Below are 23399 nucleotides of genomic sequence, written 5' to 3' on the forward strand. Positions count from 1 at the left end.
CACGCACTCCCGTCTGTTTATCTCTTTTCCTGTTTTACCATAGCCTTCTTGTTTCTCCGGTTAATTCGATTTTATTGCCACGTAGCTCGAAATCGGGTCGAAACGACCCTTTTCGTGGAAACTGTAATTAAAACTATTAACGCATTGACGCGAGAACGAAGAACAAACTGAGAATCATACTCTGATCCTGATAAATGAGTGTTTCCTAGAATTTAAAGCTTGAAGGGAGATTTAAATTGTAGGGGGAATTTTGAAATTTTAGAATTTTCAACAGGGAGATGATACTTTGTTGGAATTAAGGCAGAGATGGTTATTGGACTTTTGCTGGAAGTTGCTGATGCTTATTAGGTCCTTTAAGAACTTTGTGAAATTTGAATAACGAAATGGAAATGAATGCGGGTAATTTAAAAATTGTTTTAAGGTAATTGGATAAGAAATATTTGAAGTACTTTCGTTTAATGTTGAACTAAATTATGTTGGGGAATGATTTAGGTTACGTATGCTCTTTAGGTCTTGTGAAATTTTCTAGGATTAGAGTAATCCTGGATAAAGGAGAGAGACGTTGTTATTTTCTCTGTTAACATACGATTTTAAGAGATATTTAATCATTCGCTGCTAACTACGAGATATCTCGTAGTGAATTGCGATTTGTCAAGGAATAAGTTTATAGCCATTTGAATTGGCAATTATTAAAAAGGTAAATATTATTTTAGCATTATATCTGAGACTAAATATTATTAGATTTTTTTGAAATTCCTTTGAAATAAAATCTTGACGACTGAAGCGAAATGCTCTAAATTTTCCTGGCAGTGAATGGGTAAATAATTTCAATTATTATAATTACTGATTATATACCCATTCACTGCCAAGAAAATTTAGAGCATTTTGCTTTAGTCGTCAAGATTTTATTTCAAAGGTTTTTTTCAGAGATTAATTTTTTTTTTCAATTAATTATTTCAAAGATTTTATTTCAAGATTAATTTCACTTATTATATAATTACTGATTATTCACCATTCACTGCCAAGAAAATTTAGAGCATTTTGCGTTAATAAAGATTTTATTTCAAAGCTTTTTTTCAGAGATTAATTTGTTTTTTTTTTTTTTAATTAATTATTTCAAAGATTTTATTTCAAGATTAATTTCACTTATTATATAATTACTGATTAACTACATGAATCCCTAGAATTTAGTGGAATTTCCTAGAACTAGAATAACGTCGAAACTAAATCTACATACTTCAAAAATCGCTGAATGAAATTAAACGAAGTTTAATTTGATGAAATTAAATAATTAAATGAATTTTACCATTTCCTCTGTTAATATAAATATTCAATTTCAAGTGATAAATATTTCAGAGGACTAATTCTTTAAACATGTTAATTATGTTTGACACAAAATTACCATCGACTTGTACAAATTCGATTCCACGTTTGTGTCCTCCTTTTTTGACATCGATTTGAAAAATTGGACGCAATCGAAAGGAAAGAAAAGAATCGGAATGAAAGAGGAAATGCAGGCGCTCGTAATCGCGCGATACACAATAGCAAAGCGTTTACCGTCCTGTATTCACAGTGTTTAACACGCAACTCGAAATTACACACCCACCTACATGAATCCAACACGCTGTTCCGAACTATCGCTCCAAGCATCGTCTTTTTCCCAATAATGTCGCACACAGAATCGCACGAAACACAGTTCTACGACTTGCAATTCGTAGATACGTGATACCGACACGACGGTATCTCAGTTAATCTCGGCAATAATCTCGGTTAAGTGCAGAGATGTTCGATAAACGCGCACGTGTTGCTGAAATTGGAAAACAGGCTAAGCTATGGAAAATTCTTGAACGAGATTTTGTATTACTGTTCGGATTTCTGTTGGATTGGGAAAATTTGAAAAACGTTAAGAGAGAGTTTAATTATGTTGCGAACCGTGGAGATTAAGGATATAAAAGTTAGAAAATAAATTAACATAGATTCGAATTATTAGAACGAGTTGAATAATATTAGAATAAATTAGAATATAGAAGCTGTTAAATACTATTGTCTTCCACATTAAATGAATACAAGTGTTATTTTTAAAAGAAGATTGTTGACAGATAAACGAGGCACGATAATTTTGGAAATTACAAAAAAATGTAACAATGATAGCAATTATAAATATTCTACGTGACAATAAATAAATATGAATATTATTTTATAATACCATAAAGGAGACCATTCGAAATATTGCTTTGTATTAACCCATTTGCATCATTAAGCGGAATAATCCGCACTCAATATCTGTTGCTTACCTATTTTAAATTTATGTATCACATAACTATGTAAAAGAATAAATATTTATATTATAGCATCATGTAGAATAATGTTGTTTTAATATATGTATAATTTCTAGATCAAATATAAGAGTTCGTTTGTTACACTTAATTTCATTGAAATTCTTGGAAGACTCCTTTCACAGCAAAGATGCAAATGGGTTAAAGAAATTTATCGAATCTAATTAATTCCTACACTGAATTATTTCTAAAAATTAATATAAAAATTCCAAAAATCTGCTTCCACTCTGCAACCATAATTAACCCCTTTATCCCGCCAATTACTTAACCCGAATTACCTAATTCGACCATCGCATGCTCATAATCCATATTTAATGGACCATACACTCTCTCAGTCTAAAATTTCGTCGGAAAATGGGAAAAATTCAAATTCATCTCGTCCCTTATCGGTGAAATTCACCGTGAAAGTTGATCAGAATTCCGCTAAATTTTCACCGTCATCGTTTTCATGCGAGGATAATGGGCCACCTTGTCGGTTAGCCGTGGTTTTGAAGCACGGGTTAGGAGTTATGGGGAGAAAAATTACGGTAGCCGAGATATTTTCAGGTGTAGAGTCCTTCGTTACGGCTAAACGAACTCGTTATCAACTCGTTCCCGTGTATTTCCCAGCCTTTGTTGCCCTTCGCTATTTACGCCCTATCTCGGCAACACTGCCCTTTAATTCCTTCGTAGCCGTCTTCTAATCACCGAGGCGAAATGAGGCTTGCAGCGGCCTCTTTGTCCACGGATTCGGATCTTGGACATCGCCGACATGCTAAACGTGACTTAATCCGGCTCTGAAAGCGCTCTCAGGGTATATCGAGCCGGGAAGTAATTATGACGAACAAGGAAAGACGCGGGCTTTTCAGAGATAGGCGAACTCGCAGGCTCGATGAATTTACCGGTTGTTAGCAGTCGGTATGAAATTCCGCCAACTCGATGCCTGGATGGAGTTTAGGGCGGTGTAAATACGACGGTGGCCATTCTAGTTGAGAACGGTTTCGAGTGGTTTATGGTACTTTCCCAGGCGAACAGCGGTTTTGGAAATTATTAGTTTCCTCGAATTTTCCTCTTCTCGATGTTCTATTTATTTGGGATAGTTTTCGGGGTTCAACGAGACGGTGAGGAAAGAAACAAGTGATACTAAGGAATTTAATAAAGTTAATACTTATTTATTAATACTTTTGTAATACTTTTTTAATACTTATTTATTGCAAAAATGTTTTAATGTTTTGTTGAAACACTGATTAGTGGAAAGTGCTAATGTAGAAAGGTTAATTTTATTTGTAAAGTTAAAAATTAGTCTCGGGAATATTAGTTAATTTTAATTTCGTTAAGAATTAGTCTCATTAATATCCAAAATTTATTTTAGCTAGGAAATGTGCATACAGTAGTCAGGGAGAAATTGTAGTACTATTATTATGGACCAAACTAACCATACCTAACGCAAACCATAGAGAGGACGGTTTATAATGATCTCTCGGCTTATAGATTAAACAATATTCACCCTAATTAAATACTAAATATCGAATATTAGAAATAATTCTGGCAAATTATTAATTAGATTCGAAAGTAAGAATTTCTAAAAATAATTAATACAGATGAAAATGTAGTAAAAATTCGTACCAATAATAATTCAAATTTTTTCAATTCCCTTAAAATCCACGAAAATAATTCTACCAAAAGCATTAATCATAAATCATTAATATTACGCGATTAAAATAAATTAAATACCCTACGGTAGCCTCAACCATGCATTCGCATAATTCACTACGCAAATTCATTTCGTTTCTTATACACAGATCCAAAAAAAAAAATTTTTTCTCTCGTGCCTTTTTTCCAGCGGAGTCAGAAGGTGAAGCAGAGGTCTCCGAGTTTATTGCATTGTTAAGAGGTGGTTCCCAAGGGTGCAGAAGAGCGAGATAAAGTGCAAAGTCATTTTCAAGTTGTGCACCGTGGAGAACTGGCTAGATTTAAGGGTTGCTCGAGGATCCTGCATTTCAACCCCCGCCGCTATCAGTATTATTAGCATCGAAGCACCATTTGGTGCCGAACACTCGTCGAGACCACCAACTTCGACCGACCATTCGTTTCCGACTGATCCCTAACTTCTGCACTCTTGTCTCGATATTTCGAAATATTTTTCCAACCTTCCGCGATGAAGTTTCCAAGGAAATATCGCCAAGCTTTCGCGTTGCAAACCAAAAGCACGTCGCATTAAGGGTTCCATTAAAACTTCCTGCCGTGGTGTAACAGAAAAATATCGCGTTTTTTTGGCCGACTTGTTTGGACATTGAAAAATATTTCTTCCAGGTGAAAAAATATTTTCGAAAGCGTGAAGGTTGTCGTGTTTAAAAATTCTAGGGTACCTTCGAAATTTCGCGCGTTGTTTCCCGTTGTTTACGGTGTTTGGTTCGTGATTCGTCGAGGGTAACGAGTTTCAGGAGTGCGTTTCGCGTTTTAATATTAACCAGAGATCGCGCTTGTATCGTTGACCCGAATTAGATCATAATCGTTAATAAATGTATAGTGGAACGGTTTAATGGAACCACGGAACGATTATTGAGGCATCACTCCAGACACGGATAGATACTAATTGCCTATTGGTAAGTATGTTCAAACAGCAATTATTGTGCAAATGTTGGCACTACGAGCTAGAGGGAGGTTCGCGATAATAGGCCAGGCTGAAATTTCCCGGCTATCAGATGTACTAGAAAGAGTAATAATGATAAAAATTTATTGTTCAACGATATTACAGTCCGTTTTAATATTTTAACACTGGCATAGTGATATTGCATAATATTATACCGTGTGGAAGGCTAAAATAAATTCGACGATAACAGAAACGCGCATTTTCATTCAGAAAATAACTTAAATTTATTCTCTTGGACATAAAATATATTATAATTAAATTTCAAACTATATTACATTTGTATTAGATTGTTCGGAAAATAATTTTCTTCTAATTGTATTTTTTCACAGCTAATTTTACACTTAAGCAGCATAAAAAAAAAAGGAAAGAACGAACCCAATATTCAAATCTAATATCTCTAAATTCAAACACTAACCCAAAGACTAATTTTCCATAAAAATTGCAGATACAAATTAATTACTCTGTTCAAATTAAAACATATCAGAGTGAAATTACACTTTTATTCTTCTTACTGAAATATATCTCATTTTTCGCAATCGTACATCCACGAAACAAAAAGCAGACTCTGTCTAGAAAAGAAAAGAACCACCCAGTATACCAATCTCAGAGGAAACCCTGAAAAGATAAATTCCACGTTCGCCTGAGGCAAGAGACCAGAAGCCATCTGATCGTTCTCTTATTACCGCTCTCCCGGACTCTTTTCTCGATTTAACGCAAAAAAGCTCATCCAATTACATGAAACGCTGCACAGAAAGCCACACTCCGGGCTGGATATTCGGTAAACGTCCGAGCAAGTCGTCGTTCCTTTTCCGTGATATTCCGATCGGATCTCGTGGCTATCCGGAAAAACCGTGATCGAAGTGGATTCTTTGCGGCGCGGTTTCGGAGGAAAACGTCGAGCGAATTCGAATTGCGCGCGCATTCGGCCGGCCGGAAACCGTGGGGAAAGCTGGCCGGAGGTTGCACCGAGCCCCAGGGGCAGGCTAATGCCTGGTAATTAATTCAACTGGGGAATCTGCGTGAAATTTAAATGCACCTGCTCTATTGATTTTCCGCTTGTTCACCGGCGATTTTGACCGCGCAGGTGGCAGCACCGGCCTACGTGCGCATGCGCCGTGTTCGAAAATGCGTGTGCGCCCGCTTCGAACGTTCGATTCGGTTATTCGGAGTTATTCCGTCCGCGAAAAGGAAACTCGAGTGTTGATAAGCGGCGGAAGAGCGGAGAACGCAATTGCGTAATGGCCGCGGCGGTTGTTTGCCGAGAACTCGAGCGCAAACGTAACTTTTGGATGGGGCAGACACCTGATATGGGGAAACCCGTGGCCCCCTTTTTCCTCATGCCCCCTTTTCCCTTCTGCACGATGCGTCGGACATTTACTTGCGAAACTTCCGACGCGTTCAAAAGAGAAATGTTGACTCTGCTCGTTTGCTTATTAGAGTTGCGAGCGGGCAAATTGTTTTGTACAATGTGAAAGGTAACATTTTTAATAAGAGGAGAGAAGAGATGACCGTGCAAGAGGGATTTCTCGTTTCTGCAGGAATTTTTACCGGCCGCTGCTGTTTTTTTTACATTTCCTCCGTTTTCTACCGGCGTTACGTGTTTCTTGCAATTTTTATGCCACACCGGTGTAACGCGTCTAACATTTCAGACAGTTGGATAACTAGCCGCACTTCCGTTGCTCCTCGTTTCCGCCGGTTTTTCTTCGTCTTTTTTTCCCTCGTAGCTCGTGTTTTGTCGTAATTTTCACGCGCTATTGCCGATCTTTCCGACGTAATAGGCGCGCTTGGATAACTAGGTTGGTTTCGGGGTAGAAATTCGATCGAGGAAAGCGATACCGATGATTAGATGCGTTTTAAGAAAGTTCCGATTATCTTCTTCGATAGATAAATTTCTGAGGTTCCTTGTAAGAAATCTCTAATAACGTGTATCCGATAATGCGTTCTAGCACGTTGTATTCTAGATCGAATAGATTTCAATTGTTACACGAGGGAAATATTTGAAGAAACGCGCGGTAAAAGATTTCTAAATTTTCCGGAAATTAACGCGTTGTAAATGCTGTAAATATTATAATAGAAATCACGAGATACCCATGTAACGAAAGCATAAGGGAATTTAAAGAGTATGCGATTATTGTCGGAGTTATCTTTGTTGGTATCAAGGAAATGTTTAGGAATATAGATCTTATCTGAGATCTATCGATCTAGACAATGTACTTTTATATAACGGATTAACCGGCGTGTTTTTTTGAAAGAGTTAAGAGAATATTGTGCGCGATATTCCAGGAACATACAAGAACTGTTCAATTAACTTGTTTGCGAAACGCAGTGCGGTGATTGGTCAACAGTTTCGCGCAGAATGCGTGCAAATAGCGTTCTCTAAAAATACTACGCCCATTCGAAGCCAGTTCTACATTTTTCACCAGCTCCACGTGTGAAAAGTGTACCAGTACTTACGTCACAGTTCAAGCTTAGAAAATTAATGAGAGAAAGTCGAATTTTTCGAACCGGCTAATTTATTCATTGTACTCACGCCCCTTGGAACGCTCGCGCGAAACGAACGCTGTGCTAATAAGATAATTAATACGTTCTTGATCGTCCATTACGAGTAAATTAGGTATTAAAAATCGTCCAGTGGAAAATTGATCTCGTTAGCATTCATTGTGTACCGATCCTGGAATCTATTCTCCTTTTCAAGTAAATGCATTCGCAACTTCATTGTAGCGACTCTGTTGTAACGAATCCGCCAAAGTAGAATGTAACGATTAGAGAGCGAGATGAGGAAAATCGTGGAAACTGAATGATTAATATTAAAATATTTAGATCATGTTTAAATACCAAAGAAAGTATCCTGGAACGCACGATTCTAACTCGCTGCTTAATTTCTAAGAAACTCTACTATAGTTTAGACCTAACTCTAATTCATTTCGTTCTTTGACCATACAAACTTCATTATCAACACATTGCGATACGCAATGATATCTCGTTTTTAGCAAATCAAGCGTTGCGATGGGTCACGAGATATCTCGTTTTCAGGTTCTTTTCAATCGATAATTTAAGGAATTAAAAATAGATTTACTCGTTACGTTACCAAGAATATAAGTTCGCGTTTTAATTTGCAAGGAAACAACTTAATACCTTATGAGAATATAATACCAAATGAAAATTAATAAAGTGCATATATGCATTGCATAAAATGTTTCTGATACGTTGCGTGAACAGAACGCCGTACGCAATGTGTTAAAAATTAAAAAAAGTATCTAAATCAGATATATCAATATTTCTAAAAAATTAGCCAATTGAAAACAATAGAAGAATAAAAATTACCTCCCAAAAAGGAAACTTATTCTTATAATCCAGATTTCGTTCTGTTTTCAAAAAATCTCAATCTCCAGAAAGCGTAACAATTGGATAAAATAAAGAAACTCGGTCAAAAATCGAAGAATTGAATGTTGAAAACCAACGTCTCTCGTTCTCGAACCACGCGAGTATCGTTCCACTTGTTGAAATATCGAAAAACTCTGAAACACCGATAGGAAACACATCTCCGGTCGAGATTACTATGCGACCGTTAGTTTCCAAGAAATCTGAGCGGCCAGAAATGCCGACAGTCCGTGTTAACAAGCACGGCAGTGATCGACGATCGTTCGAGATCTCGATGCACTTCCGGTCTGCCGGTGGAACGAAAGCTCGCGCGACATTAAATGGAAATTCGCGAAAATTGCGGCCAGTCCGCGCGAAGTCGGAGAGAAATTCTTCCGTCTTCTCGCGAGTTTCACTGCCCACCTTGATTCAAAGAGAAATGACAAAATAGCAGCGGAAACGACAGCGCCGCGATGGATGCAACGCCGCTTTCTATACTTCCTTTCTCTGCGTCACGCGCGCTACACTTTTCCTGTCCTCGTATCCAGGCAATCGGCCGATATGCCGATCCTCTTTGCCCTCCGCTTTCGTAATCCGGCAATCTCCGCTATCGCGATACGTGCCGTGAGTTTGCCTAACGATCGAACAATGTTTTTGTTGCAGAACGCTCGCGTAAATGGTCCCATGGTCTGTCACGATGCGGCCGAGGCTAGCGTTGAATTGTAAGTAGACGATTCGATATTTCCACATATTTCTCCTCTATTTTCTTTTTCCTTCCCCTTTCTTTTCTCTCCCCGTCGATATCGTTTTCCTACCGCAACCTTTCGAAATGGGTAATTAACATTTTCTCTTTACGCAAATACCACAGGTGTCCTCGCGATGGGCCTCTTTACCTGCATCGGTGCAATCACCGTATCGATAGACCGTTCCGATAACAAACCAGTAAGTAGAATGAACGATAACGTAATCGAGTCGCGGCAATTAGTTCTTGCCGCTGTGATTGCCTTCGTTTCTTTCTCATCCCGCGGATTCCGTGGAATTATACTCCGTGGATTTCGTGAGATGTACAATCGTGGGATGTGCGACAAAATGACGGCTCAATCTACGATTTTTTCCCGATCCTTCGATGACTTCGAAGGATAGTATATAAAGGAAATATCGATTCTATACTCTGGGTTTCTTTTAAATTTAATACCAAGGCACTCGGTTGATACTAATCTATTTTATAGGTGAAATAAAGTTTTATTTTTTACTTTTCCTCGAGTCGACTATAGACCGAAGTGGTTGAGTTTAATTTCTGAGTTTCTTTTTTTAATTTCAGCGTCAAAGCGTCTGATTGATATTCAATTTTTATTTCTTATAATTCATATTAAGAATCAAATTTAATTTTACAAAGGCAGGTTAATATTGTACGAGGTATAGTGAAACTTCGTTGATTCGTTTATTTAATATCTGAGCTACCGTTTTGTCGCAGTCATTTTGCATATAATTAGAAAGTGAAACTTATAATAGAGGGGAAAAAATGAACGTTACGAGTGATCTCTTCTTGTATTATTATATTAAGAAAGGGATAGGTTATTTTTCCGCTCATGTAACATTTGTATATATCGCAGTAGTTCGAAGAAACACTAAAAATTATAGAGTGTACTGTCGTTTTATACAGAACTGTATGTTAAGTCGGAGAAAGTGTGAAGGAAGGAAACTGGATGAAATTACGTTGCTTTTATGTAAAGAAGTATGATTGGAACGACTTTTGTTTGTTTTAGAGAAAATGAGGTGAAATTAGATAAAATTAACTTGGTATTGGTGTAATTTTACTAACTTTACGATAAACACGGGCTAACACATAGGATTGGGTAAAAAGAATCACAAACACGTGTCCTGTTAAGCCAGTTCTATTTAATCTACCAATTAATTTCCTTAAATAATATCATTTCTAAAATTAATTTTTACTTTAAAACTTAGATGGATTAATGTAAATTATATTAATTAACTTAATGGAAACTCGTTGTACAGAGCGGTGAAACTATGTACGACGATTACAAGAATTGGAAATTATTCCGAAAATATTTGCAATTCCTTAGAGACATCGATCTTTCGACTACACGGCTAATGTAGCCGAAAGAACTCCTCCTTTTTCATGTTCGAGAGCTTAGCAAGGCAAACAGTGTCTCTCTTTGTCGAAGCTTCTAAACCTGCCAGCTTTGAAACTATTTTAAGTTAATGCATGTGACCCACGGCAGTCCATTATATACTTCGACTTTGTTTGAGTTTCCACATATACACGCAAAATACCGCATGCTACACTATACCAGAGTTCACGGATATTGGCACGTCAGGAAGGACTATTGAGTGATCCTAATACGTGATTCAGCAGTTGCAGAGTTGCTTGACTTCCATGGAGAATATCGTGCTTTGAGCAAACACGTCTTAATTCTGCTGTCGAGGCGTCTAAGAGAAATAAGAAGTTTTTGAAAGAAAATAGCCGAAATTTTTTAGCACAACTAGCAATAAATTGTGCGATTATCTATGCAATTGACTCGAGTAGATAACGATAGTGTCAAAGTTAGTCGTCTGAAAATAATAGAATAAAGAAGTTTGAAAAGAAAATAACCGAAATTGTTGAGCAGAACTAGCAACAAACTGTGCGATTATCTATGCAATTAAGTCGAGTAGATAACGTTAGTGTCAAAGTTACGCATGTGAAAATAATAGAATAAAGAAGTTTGGAAATAAAATAACCGAAATTGTTGAGCAGAACTAGCAACAAACTGTGCGATTATCAATGCAATTAAGTCGAGTAGATAACGTTAGTGTCAAGATGTTAGATGTTAGTCATGTGAAAACAATGGAACGGAAATAATTATCTCAATCACTCAACTGTTAAGATTTTCAACCTCTTCCGACTTTTTTCATAATAGTTAGTAACTAACTATACTAATAACTATACTAGAATCAAATAACGGAGAATTCGAGTGCAAAGAACCCGCGGTAGCACAAAATGCAGCAACTCATTGAATCGTCAGCGCGTCATCGCCGATATCAAAGCGCTTTCACGCCATTAAACATCGCAGAAAGCATCGTAAATTCTCGGGGTACTCGAACGCGAGGAACAGCACCGCGAATTGCTAAATCTACCAAGACCAATACCCGTGAACTCCGCGATATCCTCGTATAACACTCGATTAGCCGCGTTTCTTCTGCGCATCGCGAATCACATCCGCGACTGCAAGAAGTTGATCTTACAGCCACCTACGCGGTCGTCGATGATCGCAAACGGCTGGCGACCGCTGACCAACGCCTACGAGGAGACCATCGGCACGAACGTGTCTCCATCGAGCAACCTCGAACGAAACGCTCCGTTGCACCCGGTGCTGGGTAAGCTGCAGGAGCACATGGCCGCGTCGGAGAAGCTGAAACCGCAACGAAAGGGTAAACCGTCCTCCCATCACGACTACAATCCGCCTAGTATACTAGGTAGCTTCACGCTGCTCGGCCACGCGGCCGCGAAAGCACGCGGCGAGGCTCAGTCTGGCCACAACCACGCGAATAAACACGTCGCCTCGGAGACGAGGGAGTACACCTTCCTGATTCCTCCGCCGAAGGACGCGTATCGTTTCGACTTGGACCAGCACCGGAAGCCCATTTTACGAGACAGCTCCGCGTACCTGCGGCAACCGCAGTTCGCTCCTCCTCCGATGCATCAGCCTCCGGATCCAATAAAGGCAGCCACGTATTTTATCAAGGGATACACATCCACCACCAATCCACCTTCGTCTCCTGCTGCATCCACCAAGATCAGACACTACGCTGAACCATACGTGCCGCAGTTGCTCCAACCGCCCAGGTACCACCAGGTAAAGCCGTTCGAGTCGCTGAAGGTGTCCAACAACGCGAAGCCGTACTTCCAGCCACCAGGCACCGCCTTGGCCAACGATTTCGGCAAGGATAAGAGGCTGTCCGACTACGATCACAGGCAGAACTACGACAAATACCCCGGACAAGTTCACAATGATCATATCATCAGCCCGGCCAGCACCGGGAACTTCTTCAGCCAAGTGAACCATCCTCCGCATAACTACAAGACGACTTACGAGAGAGATCCAGCGTTCCTGGTCCATGAGAGTCACGAGATCAGTTACATCACTCCGCCGTCCGTCTACAATCCCTTCAACTTCAGGCCCTCGCTGCCCTACGAGACTCTCCTCCCTCCGGACGTGTATTCCTCTTCCACTCCGGCACCTACCACCCCTCGCGCGCAAGAGGCGAACAAGTACCAGCAGCAAACAGCGGATGCAGCGCAGGATTACAAGAGGCCGGGCCAGACGACCAAGCAGGCGGAGAACGGAGTGCAGGGCGAGCTGGTGTCGACGGCGGGCGTCGGTAATACCTACTACGTGTCGGAGCATCAAGACCTGACGCCGCCACCTGCTGCTTGGCCGGTGCCCAAGAGCAAGTATCAGTCGGATATAAACGAAGTTCTACCTCGAGTGAATCCGCCGTCCAAGTTCAACCAGGAGCCCATAGTGTCCAATCAGATCCCGCAGGCCCCGAAGGTGGTGTTCGTTGGGCCTCAGGCGCAGCAGCCGCAGTACCAGAGCTCGGTGCTTCCGATCGATATCCGGCCAGAGAACGGAGAGCCGGAGTACGAGACCCCGGAAAGTATCTCGCTAAAACACTTCAACGAACAGCAGTATTTGATACAGCAACAGTTGCTGCAGAGGGACCGTCAGAGGTTGGCGGAGCAGGAGAGACAGCAGCAACTGGAGGTGGAGAAACAGCAGCAGCAGGAGCTGAAGAAGAGACAGGAAGAGCTGAGACAGTTGTTGCAGCAACAGAAAGAGGAGGAGGAGGCTAGGTTGGCGGTGGAGTCGGCGAGGAATCAGACGGAACAATTGGCCAAAGTCACAGAAGAGAAATCCCCTTACGCGGTCCAGTTGGCCGGTTACGAGATCCCAAAGGTTACCACAGACCTGGGCACCGTGATCACCGAGCAGACCGGTCCTGGCGAGCAGCCAAAGGTTCAACAGTCTCAGGTAGTTCATTCGGACAGAATGGCCAGACTTGTAAAATATTTGGCTACCCCGCAACTTCCGGAAGCCAGCGATTAACGCTGCTGCGCGGTTTTTACTCGCTGGCCCGGGGGTTGCTATTGTTTCGAGCAGGGGTTGTAACGACGGTTTCTTCTCAGGCTCAGTTCGCGGGGAAACGGAACTTGGAAATTAATTTTATTAATTTTATTCATTTTATTCATTTTATTAATTTTATTCGTTTTATTAATTTTATTATCTCCGTGATACCGAGGTATATCATTCGAGACGAGAAACTTTCGTTTGAATTTTGTTCCCAAGCGAATCTCTGCTTCGTCAAAGCCGACATCGAAACACTCAAAGCGATACGCGGATAAGTTATTACAACGAGCCTCTGTCGAACTAATTAACCGACGATCGATACCGACCCCCGTCTCGATCGCGCCGTCAGAGTTTTCCAACAAAGTTTCAAAATTCCGTTCCAGGTAACCGAGCCCGACTACGTGATCTCGGAGCGTCCCATAGTTCACAGTCAGCAGTACCAGGATTACTCGAAGAACCAGCAAGAACAAGCGAATTACCGGGAACAGCAGGCTGATGTACGGCCTCAGAGACCGCACAAGCCGTTGCGCGATCCGAACAGACGAAGAAAGCCGAGCACAGCGTTGTACGAGCCATCGGCGACCGAAGCTCCGGCACAAATTCCCGAGACCTCTGTCCCGGTCACGTCGCACCTGGAGGAAGTGTCGGTACAGACCACGACGCCGGAAACTGCGACCTTGGCCACGGTGAGTACGCAGAAGACCAGGACTCGGAGACCAGGCGCCCCGTTGCGTCGAAGAAGACCAACGACCACCACACCGGAACCGATCACCGTGCCTTCTACCGAGGATTTCCTGAAGTACGACAACCAGGAAGAGGTGTCGTATCACGTGGACACGACGAAGAGGAGGCGGACCAAGCCGACGCAAGCGACTTACGAGGAATCCGTGACCGAGAAGAAGGCGAACATCAGGAAACGACCCGGTCACAGGAACAGAGTGAACCCAGGAGAACCTTTCGAAGCGGAAATCGTCACCGAAATCGTCCACACGCCTCACAACACCTACAAGAGCCCAGTAGAATCGGCCCAATCTTACGAGTACAATCAGTTCGTCACCAACCAACCTAGTCAGCAGTTCGACTACACTTCTCAGAAATTCGCGACAGTGGAGGAACAACGAGAAGACACCACGCAACCTTCGGTACTGGAATACTACACCGAGGAAACGAAACCGAAACACGAGAACGAACCGACTAACGAGAATTACAATTATCGCGAGAATTCCGGCGTCGTGACGAATATTCCTCTAGAAGATCTGTTCGTGAGAACAGAAGGCAATTACTACGATCGCGCGACGGTGTTGTCCAGCAGTCCGAGTGCGAGCACGAACGCGAATACGGCAAGTGTCACGACCACGGTGGCCACGACGACGTCGACGGTGCAGCCGAGCACGCAGCCGCCACCCTCAAGCTCCTCGACGGCCAGATCCCACAAGATCCGGCCGATCAGGTACGGGAACACGACCAGGCCGCGTTTCAGCATCAAGGACTACAAGAGCCGGTTGGATTACAAGAGCAGATTAGCTCAGATTTCCAGCACAGAGGCGCCCGTGACGCAGGCGTCGCACACCAAGCAGAGAGGCAGTCTGAAGAGTCAACAGAGCCAACAGCAGCAGTTGCAGAACGCCGACGCGTCTAGAGAGACCACCGGGAGGTACAAGTACGTCTCGAGGGTGAGTTACAGGACTTCGTCGACCAGTTCGCCGGTTCACAGGGAGCAGGAATCGGTGGCCGAGGATGGAGTCTCGTCGACGACGGAGAGGTCGAACCGTTTCGTTCCGAAGAGGAGACCCATCAACGGGAACGTGTATAGGAGCAGATTAGCGTCGACCAGCGGCAGTCCTAGTCGATCCCAGAATCATTACTCAGAGAGCGAGTCGAAAGCCAGCACGGCCAGGCCGGAGAACGTGTTCTCGTCGTCGGTGCGTCGACGACCGGTGATGAAAAGCAGACTCTCGGCCCAAAGGGAGAGCTCGACCGCGGCGTACCCGGAGAGAAAAGAAACCGACGCCACTGAAATGGCCGCGGAGGAAACCAGTTTCTACTCGGCAGTCACTACAGCTGGAACCACCAGAGTCGCTGCTAACGAGATCCCGGTTGAAAAGGAGGAAGCCGCCGCCGCCGCCGCGACCAACGCCCCGGAGAGATCGAACGCGAGCCAAGAGCGAAACGAAGCGGTGGAAAGCGGGAACGCGGCGAGTGATCGCGATGAAAACGAAAAGCTAGCGGAACCGGTTGCCAGCAGTACCGCCAAAACCGTGGACGAGAGTCAACTGAAGGAAACCGGGATCACGGAACAGTACTCGACGTCGAGGAACGAACAGGCCACCGTTCACGGCGAGAACAAAGCGACGGAATCAACGACCACGTTTGAAGTTCGATCGGAAGACGAGGAACTGTTCGCGAAAGCGTCGCAGAGCGTGGCCGACCTGACCAGTTCCGCCTCGGCCCTCTACGACAAGCCTGGAATGTTCAAAGCAGTCTCCCCGGAGAGCAGAGTGGTCGCTTCGCACTTCAAGATACCCAACGACGAACCCACTCTACCCATCGAGGCCTTCTTCCAGGAACTGTCTAAGAAGAGTTAAAGGGAACGACCGGAAGTCGCCACGTTTCGTCGCTTTTCATCGTTTCAAGAGGTCCTCCCGAGGTGGATGAGATCGACCCGAGGGTGCTCTTTCCACCATTCTTAGAGGATATTCCACTCTCTTATATGTTTCTTTGTTTTCCAGCCGAAAGCACGATCCGACCAAGGACATTCGATCTTTCTCTACCCCTTTTATCACGTTGCTCCTTTCACTCTCTCTCTCTCTCTCTCTCTCTCTCTTTCCTCACCACCTTCAATTAGCACCTTACGTGTAAATAATCGGGTCGAGCAATGCGAAAAAATCACACGGCTACCCGCGTGGAGAAAGGATCGTCGTCTGACGATGATCAAGTCGGGAAACGAGGACTCTTTCTTCGGGGATTGCAGTGTTGGAGGAATTTTTTAGGAATATCTCGCAGAATGTCTACGTTCGTGTCGTCAGGTCGATTTCATCGGGTATCCTGTGATGACGTTTACCATCGGATCTTATGTAACTTGGTGGAAAAAAACGACATACCAAATGCACGTGTATTCGATTAGGTTTAACTGAAATTAGCCTCACACCGTAATCTAGACGTACCTAGATAAATTATTTATTTCAAAGCACGCGCCGCGTGACCATTGAATTATCGTCCGATTTCGGGCTGGAGCATCCCTTATTTCTCAACGATGGCGTGCGGATTATCGTCGCGTAGGAAACTGGTCGGATAACGGATGCTGCGGAGAATGTTCTGTAAATATAAGTACCTGGAACGTTTACCATATTCCGGGGTAAAAAAAAAAAACTCGGTGCTCGACGCTGAAATGTTATTTGAACGCCGTGATGGACGCATCGAGGAGCGCGGACGAAAAGCAAGATTCGGCCATCGTTAATATTAATGCCGACGTTAATATTAACAGATACGCGAAAATTATTCGGGGTTGTATTTAATTTATAATTTTATTTATAACACCACGGAAACGCCGCGGGACAGGGTGCGATTTCTCGGATCCGAGGCGGCAAAGGAGTGGCAGGAAATTCGAAAATTTCCCTCGAAAGGATTAAACCACCCTTGGCGACTACAATGGAACATCGATCGCATGGAAAAAAAAACAAAAAAAATAAAGGGAAGAAAATAAAAGGGAAAATCGAACTCGCCTCTTTGGCACGCGAACCGTTCGAATTTTCTCCGTTGAACAATTCGAAGGAATTCGCATTTTCGAGTGTATTTTTACCGATTAAAAACACACCCTGTCCCGTGTCCGAACGTGAAACGCGGAAAGCAACGTCGATGTGTCCGTTTCTACAGTGGAATAACGAATAAGGTCGGTGTTATCGTGTTATTTATATTAATTAAGCAACTCCATGTACACTGTAAATATATATATATACAATAAATATAGAGTACATAAAATATCTCGTTATTTACATCATTATAGGTCGCCGTCGAGCGGGGGAATTGCGACGTGATAGGTCACAGTTCGAAACGTATCCAGAAGCGCGGCACATTGATATATCTCTCGTTCACAAAACCGTCTAATGATCGATCCTCGGATCGTTCGTTCACTTCGATCGGTGGAGAACGCGTGCGTCAGTGTCACGGGACGAGTAAAATACTAGTTTGGGTAACGCTTTTGAAGCTCCCTTTCGCGGCCGGCTAAAAAGAGGGCACCACGTTCGGGGAACACGCGAAGCACAGCACCGTCCGCCATCACATATATTTTGTATCACACTCTTGACGAAGGCAAAATAGTACTTTACCCGGCTACGTTTCCATACGACATACATGGATAACCGTGCGTCCTGTAACGCACGGTCGTGTTTCAATTCTTACATAGGTAACCGCTGATTACATTATAATTAGATACTCATTATACGTGTACGTGTATATGTATAGGTGTATAGGCCTACGGAGATTACTTTGATTGTACCTAATTTAGAATTATGCACAGGCCGTACATTACACATTGAACGCGCGCAACGAGTACAGTATTTTTTTTTCTTTTTTTTCCTTTTTCTTTACCATCGTATTTTTTCTCTTTTTCTTACCCTTTGTGGCTTTCTTCGTGTAAAACTCCCACTGTGTGTGTGTGTTTTTTTTTTTTTTACCTTTTTCTTTTTCGTAATTGACTATAGTTAATGCGAACGGCGATAGAACGTTCGAGTGGAAGAGAGGAGGTCGACGCGTTTACGCGTACAGAAGTTCACGAGGGGAAGTAAGTAGTAACGATCTATGGAACGAAAAGCAAACCTGAGATTCACGAATGCGATCGCCTAACTTCGACTTTTCGTCGAGTCCAGGGCAGAAATTTCGACGTTTGCTCGTTTCGGCGCTCGTTTTATCCCTATGCGCCATTTTAACACGTTACATACGGGAATTAAAAATGGCGATGCGTAATACGTGTAATAAAGTAGCAGAAACAACAAGTCGAGGAAGATTCTTTAACCCATTAAAGTCCAAGCATAAAAATTGCAAACGAAATTGTTCATTTTATATCGATTAATTGGAATAATATTTTTTGCTTCTTTCAATAGTGTATTTCTAAATTGAATGGGAGAAAATAATTATAAAGTTACGAAATATTGCGTTGTTGCAATTACGGGACATAATGGGTTAAATAAAGGATATCAACAATAACGGCGAAGGTAACAAATTACTTTTTACCACGATATATTCGGTATTCGACCTGACAAATTACATGGCCACTTTCGTCTGTGATATAAATTTAAATTATATATAAAACGTTCCAGCAATTAGCAACGCAATTAAAACGTTCTTATGGAAAGTAACATCGGTACCAAAATATAAATTTCTCGGACAAAAGGAACAACAGATTTAACATGCAATTAGCGCTAATAATATCATCATTAGACTCGATTATTTATCGTTAAAGCAACAATTCTTGATCACTGACCCATACAATATCGTTTCATGGAAAAATGTCTCTTAATTTTGCCACTCGCGCTACTTTCCACGAGAAAAGTTCAATTATAAATACCAGGAGATTAATATTTCCCGAGACGTTTAAGGGTTAATTACAGTAGTACCTATTGAATTGAACACAATTGTCGTCAACGTAATCGTTGAGCAACGAACTATCATTTAATTAGTACATTTATTCAATTCCAAGGAGTCTTAACCCTCTAAACACGTCACGCCAGATATTTCATCCCCTTTTGTTTCACGCTTAACAAGGCTATTTAACACTAGAATTACGGGACCCGTCAATTTGACGGATGAATTGCTTCAATTATACGATATTAACAGATTTAATTAACTTATATTAATTCTGTTAATATTGCGATTGTTTTCAAATTAAACCCATCGTTTGTTTTTAAGAAAATATGTGGTTTTGTTTACTCGAAATCTGACGGGTGGCCGTAGAAATAGGTAGACAGAAAGCTCCCGTAAACCAAGTGTTAATTTCACAAACAACGTTCATGAATACTATCACCTAACAGTAATTAAAAATATACCTTTCGGAAATTAAACTTCAATACAAAATTGCATCAGGACGCAATGTTCCTGATACAAAATATTAAATCGGTAATTATCGACGAATTATTATACTACCATAAAGAGAGCAGTGTTTGGAAAGAAGACGTACAGAAATATCGTTTCGTTATTTACGTAACAATTGAAAAAAGCTGGAAAAATAGGGTGAACGATGTGGTTGCTGAAATTTCTGCCCCGGGCCGGAAATTTCGCCGAGATAATACGCAACGATTACAGTTTGGTCTATGAACAGGTTGGTCCTTGTACGAAACTACGCGGGGTAGTTTGCATCGCGAGCAAACGGCGACGGAGAACTCGACACACGCCTAAGAAACGACGCTAACACGCTTATCGACGCGCGACACAATCCGCTCGAGAGCTCGTTCTCTCGCGATAAAAAGTGTACACGATGGAACCGCGGGCGAGCGCGGACGTAAAGGGTAATCCTTAGGAAAATTTAGAGCAGGCATGGGCAACTGGTGCCCGCACGGATGAGAGGGTTGCTACGGAGGTAATTCTGTGGGCATGGAAACCGCACCACCCTCAGAAATATCGAAATGGACCAGAAACGAGCTACAATAATTCTCCACGAGCGTTAAAAGCACATATCCTGTAATTGTTATAAATTTCCTGGTATTTTATGCCTTAGAAACTTAGAGAAGCGTTAAAGAAACAGAATTGGAGTCTTCGTTCTGTTAACTGTGCAATTCTTCGTTGAAAACTTTGAAATTAAAAGGCTCCAATTTTCTTTTTTAGAAGAAACGAATTTTCTCAGCTCAATTTTAATTCGTGAAAAATGTACCGTGATAAATTTGAAAACAATTTTTATATTTAGAGAATTAAGGAAGAATTTGAAAAAGAAGCTACAGTTTTTAAGAAATATAACAAAATTGAATATCCTTCAGTTTGAGATTAATTGAGATTGAGAACGACAGTCAACGATATTTAGTAATTAATATTTAGAAATTATTATAGCTTTGTTAAAAAAAGTAAACCAACTTTAATAATAGAATCAATCCTTTCGTTCATAATTTTGCGACTAAATTCAGCCAAAAATCAGCAAATATTTAGTTGCTTCCGAACAATATTATAAATTTTTTAGATATTCCGTCACGAGCACTAGTAGTCCATGCCTGAGTCAGACCCTCGGAATTTCCCAGATCCATCGTGTGTTCGATAAAAAATATTTTAACGAATCGATTCGACGAAAATCGACTCGATGATCGACAAACTACGATGAACGAAAATAAATATAACACCAGGATGAGATTATCGTCGTTAGAAGTACAGAGAAATGGAGGTACAGTAGCCTAACAACTCTGATGGAAAAGAAGCTGTGAAAAACTACTAAAAAAGCAACGGAGGATTTATTTTTTTTTTTACCTTTTCAATTTTTCGAAATCTTCTTTTTTTTCTCGCCTGTCTCTAGTCGACATCTTCGACGGACTAAAGTCGGAATAATATTAGAACAGGTTGCAGATGGCATCCTCGTACTTCCGGTTACGCTACTGCGCGTCGTTACAAATCCTCACGTATTTATGTACAACGAGAGTACAAAATTGTAGTAGCATTGTAACAATCAGAACGGTAGTTTAAAACGTACTAGAAAAAGGAAGTTGCGCGATATACCGTGTACGTGTGTGTATATATATAAATACGACGTATATATGAATACATATAATTCACGGAAATACTTGTCCCCTATAAACCTGTTTTCCATTTTTTAGACAGCGTTTTACGATATAACGTAACTAAAGCTGATATTAGGTTCTCGTACTATGCTTAACTATAGTCAGTCCTTCGGCCCGATACGAGTTATCCTTGCTTTTATAGTTCTTTTATCATCTAGAACCTAGCCTAATGTCGTGCATGTCGTTGTTCACGCGAGCAATGATTTTCTTCCTTATTCAAATTTCCAACAGCGAAATAACAATGTAACGAATAGTATAACAATGTACAATGACAATTTTAAACATCAAGAATGATGATAAAGATATTGGAAGAAAATATGAAGAAATTGGAAAGAAACTTTATATAAAATAAAATATTAAACAAAATAATAAGCTCGTTCCAACTTTGAAATTGATAGTTTTCGTTCAAAAATTTCCTATTTCCCAGATATATCGTTTCTATGAAATTATTTCAGGATTACTCGCTATCTCGGTAACCAAAATTTTCGACTACGGTTTGAAAGAATAATTAAAAGTGGAATCAATCCCTCGAAAATCAATCAATCTTCCTATAAAACCAATCAGTGTGGCCGAAATGGGAAACATCAAAAGTTTTGCTATTCTATCCTGCGTATTTTAATCACTTTTATGGATTATCGAAGCGAAATACTGCAATGTAAATTGCTCCTCGTTTATCTGCAGTTTACTCTCTCTCTCGATCTCTCAAATGCGAAAAAAGAAACTTCGCGAGAAATATCGCGAGAGAGGGGAAAAAAAACGCGGAGCGAGAGGCGAGGGAAGAGGATAAATAATGGAAGATTGCACGGCGATGATAATAATAAAAATGGCCGCGGCTGCCGGCGCGATTCGCAGACGGGAAGGATGCTCTTAAGCTGTCAAAGTTTTCGACTTTTAAGTTCGAATGCGGAGGTGGAAGCAGAAGAATTACTTCTCGAAGTATGACTCTCGAGGTTCGCAAACACCGTAAAAGGAATTACTATTGCCGGGCTGGCAGAGAACGATTGAAAAATGGTCGCGATTATGGGGAATAAATTGGTCTTAATAGCTCCGATTATACCGGCGTTGCGAAATTATTAATATTCAATCGCGTGCAAATATTATATGATATTATATATTCCTTGGAATATTCCGCTACGTTAATTCGATTTGGAACAGTGAAATATTAAATCGACTCGTTCGACGAGCATTAGTACGCGACATGCAGATATTCTCGATGATTCCTTGTTATTTACATTTTAGAGAAATATTTTGAATTATAGAATTTCAGAAAGGACATCTGTAGTATAAAAATCTGAAAAAAGCGAGATGAAATTAATGAAATTAATGAAATCGTAAAATTGAAGAGTTAAAAATAATCATAAAAAGAAATAATTTTTTACCTGAATGTTTTCTAGTTGAAATAACTTATTATATATTTTATAATAGAAATATCTACATTATATTCTAATTAAATCACAAAGTATATCATTTTATATCATATCTGATATTTAACAACGATGTTCAAAATTCTTAATGATTGAAAAATAAAAAGGAATTGACAGGTGTCATTTCTCACGCAACCCTTCAATTATTACAGCATTTCACTGGAATTTGGACGGGAATTATTGACGTAATGAAAAAAATTGACGTTTAATCTGTGGTCGATCAAAAAATAATTGGATTCGACTTTTACAAATTGAAGTAAAAATTGGGATAAAACTGGAATAAAATTCCGACAACGTTGGCGTAGAACGCGAACACCCTCGATGCTTGCCAGATGTTGCAGCAGGAGATTTATAGTACTTCGAAACGTTAGAAAATTCATTTAATGAAAAATCAGCGAAGAACAGGGTATCACGCGGGTCTGCAGCGGCACAGACGAAAGCTTTTATGCTAATGGAATATATAAATACCACACAGGGTGGCGAAATGGGCTTCTAGATCCCTTCTCAGGATCAATAAAACGCATCGAGCCATAGCTTATTCATTTAATAACCGAACAATGCGCTGAAACGTTTCTACCTTTCTTCTTCAATTTTAATAATTCCGTGTTTGTTCTCCTCCCGCTTGTCTTTCTTTATTTTCCTGAAACTATGCGATTACGTGTTTCCTGAGAAATCTCGGTACAGCCCAGGTACGCGTATAAAACCCGGAACACTATCAGTTCGTTAGTACTTTAATTAATTAAACGAATTACGAAGCCTTAAAA

At 41.0% G+C, this 23399-nt stretch overlaps 1 protein-coding gene across 1 annotated transcript; it reads left to right on the forward strand.

Annotated features, from left to right (window-relative positions):
- The first annotated feature begins 9004 nt into the window (after window positions 1–9004).
- LOC143220733 (uncharacterized) lies at window positions 9005–16045 on the forward strand. Its single transcript, XM_076446333.1, has 4 exons — window positions 9005–9050; window positions 9197–9270; window positions 11577–13364; window positions 13844–16045. The coding sequence occupies exons 1-4, from the start codon at window positions 9005–9007 to the stop codon at window positions 16043–16045; spliced, it is 4110 nt and encodes a 1369-aa protein (XP_076302448.1).
- The last annotated feature ends 7354 nt before the right edge of the window (window positions 16046–23399 follow it).

The sequence above is a fragment of the Lasioglossum baleicum genome, unplaced genomic scaffold, assembly GCF_051020765.1.
Source record: "Lasioglossum baleicum unplaced genomic scaffold, iyLasBale1 scaffold1493, whole genome shotgun sequence".
NCBI classification, from domain to species: Eukaryota; Metazoa; Arthropoda; class Insecta; order Hymenoptera; family Halictidae; genus Lasioglossum; species Lasioglossum baleicum.